The sequence below is a fragment of the Drosophila pseudoobscura genome, chromosome 4, assembly GCF_009870125.1.
Source record: "Drosophila pseudoobscura strain MV-25-SWS-2005 chromosome 4, UCI_Dpse_MV25, whole genome shotgun sequence".
Classification (NCBI taxonomy): Eukaryota; Metazoa; Arthropoda; class Insecta; order Diptera; family Drosophilidae; genus Drosophila; species Drosophila pseudoobscura.
Window position 1 is genome coordinate 4,337,545 of NC_046681.1, and position 10,594 is coordinate 4,348,138.

The 10,594-nt window shown below is 40.5% G+C and overlaps 1 protein-coding gene across 1 annotated transcript; it reads right to left on the reverse strand.

The window, feature by feature from the left end:
* Positions 1-297: 297 nt before the first annotated feature.
* On the reverse strand, positions 298-8,830 carry LOC6902685 (uncharacterized). Its single transcript, XM_002133164.3, has 2 exons — positions 8,116-8,830; positions 298-3,087 (listed from the first exon to the last, which is right to left on the reverse strand). The coding sequence occupies exon 1, from the start codon at positions 8,748-8,750 to the stop codon at positions 8,166-8,168; it is 585 nt and encodes a 194-aa protein (XP_002133200.3). The 5' UTR covers positions 8,751-8,830; the 3' UTR covers positions 298-3,087; positions 8,116-8,165.
* Positions 8,831-10,594: the final 1,764 nt, after the last annotated feature.

The following is a 10,594-nucleotide window of genomic DNA, read 5'->3' on the forward strand; positions in this document are numbered from 1 at the left end:
TTTATACAGTATCGCAAAGTATAAATATTATCGCAACGAAAACTATGCCTGAATGGAGCTAAAATCATACTTACATAACGATCGATTTATTTAATTTATTCAATTAAATTGAATATACAATTGTTTTTATTCTAGAGACGTGTTTAGATACATTTTACATTAATTTCCGAATTGATCCATTTTTCTACACTTTAAGCTAATAAAATAGAATACAACTTGGAAAATATTATACAGTATGCTCAATTCCGTCAGAGATACGAATACGAGTATGTATAAAGTAAAGCCATTTTCAGAGAATTGAGGGTCTTGAATAATACATTTGGGAATTTTCTAAATGCGTTCAAATTGTGTAGCATACATTTCAGAGATGGGCTTAAAGCTGTATCCACCCTGGCCAGGGTTCGTGCCTCGTTTTTCTCCTGTGTTCTCCCATTCAGCCTTGTTTTTCACGGTTGGCTGGCCACGTTTTATAGTCCAATAGCGCATCAGCATCATTTCATTTTGACCGCAAGTCCTCTACCCAAAATTGTCCACGTACGTGAGGCAGTATCCAGACGAGTATGTTTGTGCCCAGTGAGCGGAAATAACCGGCACCCCGAGCGTGTTAAGAGTTCGAACAAGTTAAAATGTTTCAAAATAATCTATAATGTAGTTGTCGTGTTCGCCAGTTGCCCGTCATCCATCCTTTGTCCTCTGTCCGGAGTGCTGTGCTGCATCCAGCGTTGTTTTGGCAGAGTTGAACAAATGAGAGCGTTAAAAGGGCTTAAACAGCTTTAGCGTGGTTTACTTAAGAGCTTATTCGAATTTTGGTTTTGATTTAATTACTGGAGGGCTCATTTGAATTTTGGTTTTCGTTTAATTGCATATCAATTACGCTGAGCGTGCTAAAAGCCCAATGAACACGCATTATCGGGCCAAACAGAAGCAAAAACAAAAACGCCAGTAAGTCCATTAATTACGCTCGGACGCTACCGAGACGGCGCTGTTACGTTGCCGTTACCCTGTTACTGTTAACTGCGAGTCGAGTGTCAAAGTCGTTCTGGCCGGAAAGTGAACGTATGTATAGTGCCATAATTTATGAACTTGCACCCGTTTCATGGGATCTGCTCTTGTTTCTCTGTGAGTTATGGCCCTTGTACGTGTCGAGGACCTTTTCTCTTCTCTCCACTCTCCACTCTCCACTCTCCACTCCCCACTCCCCGATGGACAATGACAGCAAAACTGACATATTTGTTTGGGATCTCCTCTCTTTATACATAAATTTGTCGCCTTAATGTCAGATTACACAATACAGTACCGAAAACTTGCGAGTTGTTACGTATGCAGCCGGATTTCAATTAATTTATACACACATTCTGCTAATTAGTATTTCGTAGTCATTATTTGCCCAAAATCACTGGCATGTGGCATTTGCGGCTTTCTCTGCCACACCAAACCGCTAATTAGTTCTGATTTATTGCTTTCACTGCTGTCAGATAGACAGGAATCCGACTCTTCCATACATCATGAAAACATTCTGAAATAGCTCGTCAAAATATGAATTACCATTGGATTTTATTATCAGTTGACTATGCTTTCGTCATCATTCATTATATCCTGATTAGGCGTCATCAGCCGCAAGAAATGTAATTTCGAAAATAGCCAGCATCATTAATATAGGTGCTATGCAACCAGAATTATGTTCCTCTTTAGTCATTTAATTCCGAATATTTTCGTTGGAATACGTTTTTTGTCCCGTTTTTTTTTTACAGAGATTATAATTGTAAATTTCTGTTTAAGGAGTTTCTCAGCTCGAACTTAAAGCCAAGCAAAGCTGTCGTTGTCCATTTCATAATATCAAAACAATTTAACGGAATCCTTATCCGAAATTGCTTGGGCGGGCACACAGCTTTCATTGGATTTGTCCTGGAGAAACCGAAAATCTGTTTGTGACATTGTTTATGTGCCGGCTCAGCCGTTCTCAATGCGATTTGCTCCTTATAATGGCCAGAGTTCAGGCCTGGGCCGTTTTTCTTGGCAGCCCCGTTTTAATTAGGCGAGAGAGCTTTCGGGAGGATTTGCCTTCCAATCCGCTTGCCTAATTCCCGGCCAGGCACTTTGCTTAATTTATCTTTTCAGTGGAAACTCTTGGTCCGGTCATGTTCAATTAATTTGCAGCGCCCTTGAAAGTCAGCGGAAATAAAAAGATTTCTAGAACGAGAAGCAATGAAGGGCAATGCGAAGGATCTCTGCAGGGCCCCAAGGGTTCTCACACCTAATGAGGTTTCCGAGCCTGCAAATTGTTTCGGTTTCGGGTATCGCTCAACTTTATGAAAGCGTTTCAACGCCTCTGAGCTATGAATAGAGCTGTGTTCAGGCAAATCGATAATTGCTTTTGTTGCACAGGAGATTCACGAGCTCAATTACGGTTAAATTAAATTCAATGAACCGCAAATTAGTCTTCGACTGGATATTTAACTCAATCCAAGCATGGGGACTAAAGGCGATTTGCACACCCTAACGAGATATGACTCCCCCATTGTATGGTTACCTCGAGTTCCTTCTTCGTCCCTCATTTACGCAATACGAGGGTCTTTAATTAATTTCCTTTGACCTCGTCACACTGACATTCCGGGGACAAGACGTTGACACTCACAAGAGGAGCGGACTCCTAGAGGCATCCGGAGTATTTAACCTTGTTGCTCGTGACGATGACAGACAGCTGCAGAGGGACCAGTAGCTACCAGGAGAATCTTCTCCCTCCTCTCCTTACATTTCGCTCATCCATCGCATCCCGGCACTGGATCGGGCGTTGTTCCACTTGCCCACATTTTCGGAGGACACGTCCATTGTCTCGTTGACTGATGATGGGCGGCGTATGATTTATGAGACTCAGACGCTTCGCTTCGTCTTCCCACGACATGCGAAAAATCTATTCTGTTTTCTTTTTGCTAAAGTTTTGCCATCGAAAAAACGTTAACTGTAGTTGGCTTATAAACGGTACAGCAAAAAGGTTCTAGTTTTTTCTTCATAACAATCCATGTCAGCCGGTTATGCTAACGACTTGACCTTTAAAATTTTGCTGGTACGAATATGTGGTGAATTCGGCTGAAAATGAATGGAATGTTTGATTAGTTTTGGATAGTTTTGGCTAGACTGTGTAAAAAATTGTGGGAAGTTTGCATAAGGTTAGAAAGGCTACTTTTCATATGACATATGATTCATATGACAGATGGAGGGGTAATGTGTGATCCGATGGGAATCGTAATTGGTAGGAAACCATTTTCGGTACCCGAATTCAATCAAGCTTCATTAAAAAAAAGTATTTTTAAAGGTGCCCAAGCCAAATAGAACCCCAAGTTAATTTTTCTATTGTCTTGCAAAAATGCCTTCTTAATTAGCTAACAGAAAAGCTCAGCGAATTTTTCTTTGTGCCTTTAACGAACATCTCAGTGAACTTCGGATAATGTCACATCCATTGCTTCATTACACTAATGACTGACGGCAGGCGCCGATAGCAAAAGGGACACCTGACATTTTCACGGCGACAAAGACGACGACGACGCTCCCGAGAAAGCGAGAATCAGAGGCGAGGCCGACAAGTGTTGAGATTCCATTGCCATTGTGCACCTAATTAAAGTGTAAACAATGGAAGAAGGAGGCGGGGACTCCCCGAGCTGCATTCGACGGCGCACCGAAGGGATTCCTTTGATAAAAAGTGGCACCTTAGGCCATTCCAATTGTGGCCACAATGCGCTGACATCGACTTGGCTGGCATTGGGCATTGGGCATTGGGCTATGGGCTATGGGCTATGGGGGCGACGGGTAAGTGCTCATAAAGACATTCGCTTTTGTTGAGACGATTGGCACCATTGTCAACACTTGACCAAACAGTTTGCCTCTGTCGCCGTCGCGTCGCCGTATCTGCGTGTGTTTGTGCATGTGTCGGTTCCGGCTGAATATTCATAGGCCAGTGTGCCGACTCGTCAGGATCTCGTCGCTCATGCATTATGCAATCTCCCATCCGCAGCAGCAGCACCATCAGCAGCAGCAACTCAGCGACAACAATGCCAATGGTGCTGACTTTGACGAGTGTTCTCGGAGCCCGCACACAAATGAACACAAAAAAAAGTACGAACCGCAGACCAGAGAACTACGACTATGTACGACTATGAGATACCTGCTTGATCATTGGAGGAAGACAAAGGCATTTAAAGAGCAGAAATATTCTGTCATTCTGGCAGTAAAAACATATTCCTAATGTCTTTGTGTATAACAATGTGAATCATTTTGATTCGATTAGCCATAATACACATATTGTTTGATCTTTGATGATCTGTCTGGTATAGTTAATGCAATGGAAATGCTTCCTTCTACTTGCTGTACCTATATGAATTCAATATACCGCGATTAGCTACCAGTGACAGGTAACCAAGCCGAATGCATTGCTAAATGGCTATTGAAGTGAGCCTTTTGTAAGTGTGTCCTGGTCTGTAAATCGATTTGTGGAATAAATGAATTCGAATGATGTCGTCAAAGTTGATTGTTGATTTCTTCGCAAAAAGCCATTGTAGATTGCCTAATAAGAATTTATAAAGAGAATACTTCGGACTATATTTGATAAACATTTAATGTTTAATGTATTTAAGGGACATCGCAACCCGTTTAAGATGACATTTTTGTTTCAAATGTATTTCTCTGGCTTGTAATTCTACATTGGACTGGACTTCTAAAAATATTCTACACGATAAGTGGATGGTGGAAATATTAAATAGTTATTTGCAAAGCTCATTTAAAGCTTCCATGACACTCTTAGAACCTCCTTGAACCTCGAAAGCTTTCGAAAGCTGAAAGGATAACTTTTATTTAACAGGGACATTTTAACATAAAAAGCTACCGACTGCCATAAGCTTTTCAAGAATTCTGTCAATTGTTTACTTTGGAAAAACTGTAGATAGAGGGAGCTATGTTGTAGGTTTATATAAAATACATATGTACATAAAATAAGGATAAAATAACATACTATGTATGAATCTATATAAATATATAGATCTATTAAATAACAAACTTATATTATTCGTGACATTTATATGACTGCAAACTTCTGCAAAAATTTAACGTGGCGTGCAATCCAATCAACGAAAACCGAAAATGACTTTAACTAATTTCGATTAATTACAATTAAATGGGACAAAAGCCAACGCAAAGTTATTATCGATGTGGAGAGCTTAATGAAAACCAATCGAGCATATTTCAAAGGGTATAAACGACAACAGCAAAAGCAACAAAAGCAACAAAAGCAACAAAAGCATCAACGAGAGCGGAATCAGGAGCAGCAGCAACAATTTACAAAAATGACCTCAATTTGATTGTTTTCAGGAAGTTCAGCGATGCGATGCATGTGTGCGTGAGGGTCTATCCATGTGTTTGTAGGCGAATTGCATGACAAATATTCAATTATTTTTCATTAAAGCAGCATTATTGATATAAATGCAATTTTGGTATGCGTAATTAATTTGTGTTCCTTCAATTTCCTTGGTGTTCATCTAAATAGAGGCATACTTTTTTGTTCCAGTTGATCCTTTGGTTAGTTTTGGTTAGACCGTTAGAGTAGAGCCTTAGCTTGAAGTCCTGCAAGATCAGTGTGTATCTTACAGTCTCGACAGTCTCTGCCGACATTGAAATATTAGAACTCTATAAAGGATTTTATTCAACACATTCATTTATATGACACGTATTTAAATATGAGTGTAGTTATTTAAATTACACTCAATTTAAGTTCAAGCTCTATGCCAGCCCCTACTCAGAATTAAAAAGAAATTCCTAAATGTTGTAAATACCAGTGCCATAACTTGGGAGGCATACAAAATATTTGTTCATAATAAATAAAAATTTTCCGGAGGGAAATGCGCAGAATGCAGCAACACGGAGTGAAAATAAAATGTCAGCACAATGAAGCTGGAAAATGGACTCAGTGTCAAAGGCCGTGGACCAGGCAGAGGCAGTGGCCGAGCCAAAAGGAGGAGAGCCAGCGTACAACAATCAGCCAAAGTACAGCCACAGAACAGATGGAGAGTGCATGTTGTCTGCGTGTTGTCGACTCATGAGAGCGGACAACTCCAGCGATTATCATTTATTCACTACAAATATCCCACATACCACTCGCTCATTCACGTCTCCCCGTGAGTTTGAGGGATGTGCAGAGAGTGGACTGAAAGTGGCGGCTGGAAAAGCTTAAGTCGGGGACTTAAGAGGATAGAAAGAAATGACTCGTTGACGCATTCCACTCGTTGAAAAGTTCGTTACTCTAATATTTAACGATTCAGAGAATAGTATATGAATGAATTCAATAATATTGTTTAATTAAAAAAAACCTTAGGCGTTTATCTCAGAGTTAAGCTGAAGTAATAAAATATATATATATAAATAATAAAAAAATTTTGAAAAGTAAATTGAAAATTGGAATTTTTACATCTTTGTATGAGAATTAATCGGGGTCTTACTTGTCTGTCAGTCGTGGAAAAGTTACTGAAAAGAGCCAATCTTCCCGAAGTCGGGCGATGACTGAAAACTGAGAAATATAATACGAGATGATCTACAGATCATCTATAAATGGACTTATTTGAAGATAAAATGCTTATAAAAACGGATGGAAAGGAATATGGATAGATCGACTTGTCTTTTGATACTGCTTAATATTAAATATGAAAAAAACCCTTTGGAACGACCGACATTTTTTACAAATTTAGTTTTAGTGTTAGCTCTAGTTCTTCGCAGGTCAGCATTTGGAATTTTGGTTCCTTTGCCCCCTTTTCGTTTCTGAAATTTTCGTTGGGGCATCACGTAGTCCAAGGCCTCCACCCTATCACTCCACATACTTTATGGGCGTCAGCAGGAGCCGCAGCAGACGATGAAAAGTTTGGCCCACACCCACACTCCCACACATACACACATAGATAGTACGTACAGATACAGATACTACGTACATATTTTATGAAATTTAATGCAGCTGATAATAAAATGTGCACCAAGCGGGACACACACCCCGCAACGGAAGCCGACGGGGAGTGATGTTCGGGCCAAAGTGCAGTGCGCATAATTCATGGACTTAAAAGCGTTAAATAGAATGCAGCATGCAGGAGCAGGACGGCCATCGCTATGTGGCTGAGATGGTCGCCCCGTAATAAGCCTAATATGTATGTAAATGGTGGCAAGCGGGCCAAAAACTGTGGCAAATTGCAGACCAGCCAAAATCAGAGCCAGAATCGGAACCAGACCAGAGTCGGGTATGGGTACGGGTACGGGTACGGGTACGGGAACGGGTCCTTGTCCCCGGCCATGGGTCTCGCCGCCCCCTATCTCTGGTGTGTCAAAATTTATGTGGATTGCGTGACCTTCGTGCATTTGTGCGTGATAAATCAATTTCATTGCAATTTGTAATTGTGTAAAATGTATTTTCAATTTGCCCAGCCCCACATCACCCCGCGCAGCAAGGAGTGGAGGCGGTGGTGGAGGTGGAGCTGGGGTGGAGGGAGCGGGAAATGCATGATTTTGGTCACATTTCCAATTGTCAATGAGATTTCAAATCTCCGAGATTTATGCGTTGCAGTCTCACCAGCCGCGTACACAATGGGCATTTTGTCCGGTATGTCAAGCAATTTCTAAGCCATTATATATGTATGTTCCATTTCCACGTGCCGGCGTGTGTGTTGGTCTGTGTGTCTGTAAATTTCTGTTTTTGGTTTCATGATTTATGTATGGCCACCAAAAGCCAAACCAAATCAGACCACACCCCACATTCCACATCCCACACCCGGAGAACCCTGCCCGGCACAAAGACTAATTGCATTTGGTTAAGTTTAACCTAAGAAATTTTGAGGATGTATTGAATAGGCCAGGTGGCCGAGCTCCCATCTTTCCTTCCCCCGTTGATTACGAGTTAAGGAAAAAAGAAAACTGTTGAATGTACTTTACACGAGACCAAAATTTGGTCCAGAATATGCATAATATATGCATAATTTTGACTCCGTATTTGCAGTGCAGTTGTGCAAATAATTAATGGGTTAAAAAGAGAATTGTATGACCTTTCATAAGATTTTTTATTGAGAATGAGTATCGGGTATAAAAATGACTTACCTTTTTTAAAGTTTTAAGACCGATTAATTTAAATCTCCTCAAAATGTGTTTTATTTTGGGGGCGCAGTGAGGGCGTAGGTCATTAGATACAAGGTCCCAGCGTTGGTCATTATAGCCAGATTACAACCAAAATCCTTTAGAAAACAAATATGGTCAGCGGCATATCTTCCGAAGAACGATATGCCAACCACTCCGAAGTACACGGGGTTGTTGTCGTCATTGTTAGCCAAGTACGCCATTGAACCGATGTTCCCCAATAGTGCAAGATCTTTAAGCCATTCCGTTAAGCCAGGGTCCGAATCGTCGAGAATCTTGTCCACCACATCATAGATTAGTGGTATAAGGGTCAACAAATGGAGCATAGCCACTCCTGAGAGATCCGATATTAGATAAAACTCGATGTTAGCCATGGGCAACGGCATGACTTCCAAAATGGTGGACGAAATGACAAATGCGAATCCGCCTTCCTCATCATCCGCAACTGGCAACGCACGAAGCAGGCCCGCTATGCCTTCGACCAAGCAAAATCCAGCCACAACATATCCATAAGGATGCTCTGCGCTAGAAAGGTTGCGCATTGTGTAAATACAAGCTGCGATTAGCAACAGATTTGCAAATAGTCCTCCAATAATCATTTTACTATTTTTAGAATTTAGAGGGGAAAACTGTATTTGTATATTTTCTTGATAAGAAACCGAATATGTTGAGTTAAATATTCTGACAGTCATGTCAAGAATCACATGACTCTCCGATTTCAAAGGTCTCCTCAGTCTAAAAACTTAGATAACAGATTGAGCTGAATCCTCCCCGACGATGGCGTCTGGGCAATGGACACAGCCACAGACAACTAGGAGTAGGAATGCATTGTCGCATGCCCAATGGACAAGCGTCTTCCCTGATAACTTAATGTCGGGCGAACAGGCTCAAGTCGGGGTGCGCACAGTTTTATTGAGGGAGTTCTTGCAATATTGGCCGGACTGAAACGTAAGTAAGTATGAATTTGTGCGTGGGAACAGGAAGAAGGCTTTCGGCATTAAATTTATAAAAATAGCAGCCTCATCTGTTATCATCTGTTTGGGGCCCAACTGTGTCACCATTCATTCCTTGACGGCAGCTGTCTGCTCCTTCCATGTGCTGACAGTCTGACAGCTCTGGGGAGTGGGAGTCAACCAATGCTGGCATGTTTTGAAACCTTTTGTAGGTTTAAGAAAAGAGTGTAAAAAAGCAATAATATCTTTTTAGAATTGTTTGCATAGCAACTTTTTACGTTGTTTAAAGGTGAATATTAATTTCGCTTAAAATTAATCTCAAATTGTTTGTATTTTTCTGGTTGGTGTTAATTTTCCAGATATATTTTATACCTACGATACCACTTATGACATATGCTCTTTGTAGACATTTTAAGTAAATCTTAATCAATCGATATTTTATTGGCGGTTTCATAATACGGGTCCAGGCGGATAAGACGGGTCGTCACCAAAAGAACCCATTTCTGAGAAAGCTTCAGTCGGTTAATAATTTTTTCGGGAATTTTTATGATTAATTATCTAATGATGTATATGTTTAAAGGAATATACATATATATGTATATTTGCACCTTTCGGTGAAATTTGAACGAATTTGATCGAATTCTGAACTATTCGGAAAACGGAAAAAATTCAACTCATACGCATCAACGTACGAAAAATCGGAATGATATTGGATGAGCGCAGCGTAGGATGAAACAAGCAGCGAGAGATGGCTAAGGCTCTAAATATTTCTCGTGAACGTGTTGGGAATGTTTTACACGAATATATTTAAATATGAGTAATCTTTCGTGAAGGAGGATGCTGCGATTGCTCTTAGCGGAAAAAAACGCCACCGCTCGAAAAAGAGTTCGGCATTGTCGGCCAACAAAGTGAGGGCTGGAAACTGGAAAAAGGCAGAACCATTATTGGAGAATACTACTCCAATCTTTTGGTACGATTCGATTAAGAACTGATGAAAAAAAGCACATGACGAAGAAAAATGTCTATCAGTTTCACCAGGACAGCGCTCCCGCTCACAAGGGCGTTGTCGCCATGATAAAAATGTGTGAATTACACTACGAAATTTACCAGCCCCCCGTTCTCCAGATTGGACAACCTGTGACTACCTCTTTCCAAACTTAAAAAACGGCTAGGTGGAAATTTCAGAAATTTCAGTCTGCAAAACAAACGACTCTTTTGAGCGCCTGCACAAATCCTATTTATGGAAGTTATTTACAAATTTTGCTAACCATTTATTATGTTAAATAAATATTTAAAAAAACGTGGTTTCTTTGGTGGGACGACTTTTTATCAGACCACATTCGTAGCTGTATAAGTTTTATTATTATACCCGATACTCAAAATGAGTATTGGGGTATATTAGATTTGTGGTAAAAGTGGATCTGTGTAGCATCCACAAGGAATCGTTTCCAACCACATAAATTATATATATTCTTAATCAGCATCAATAG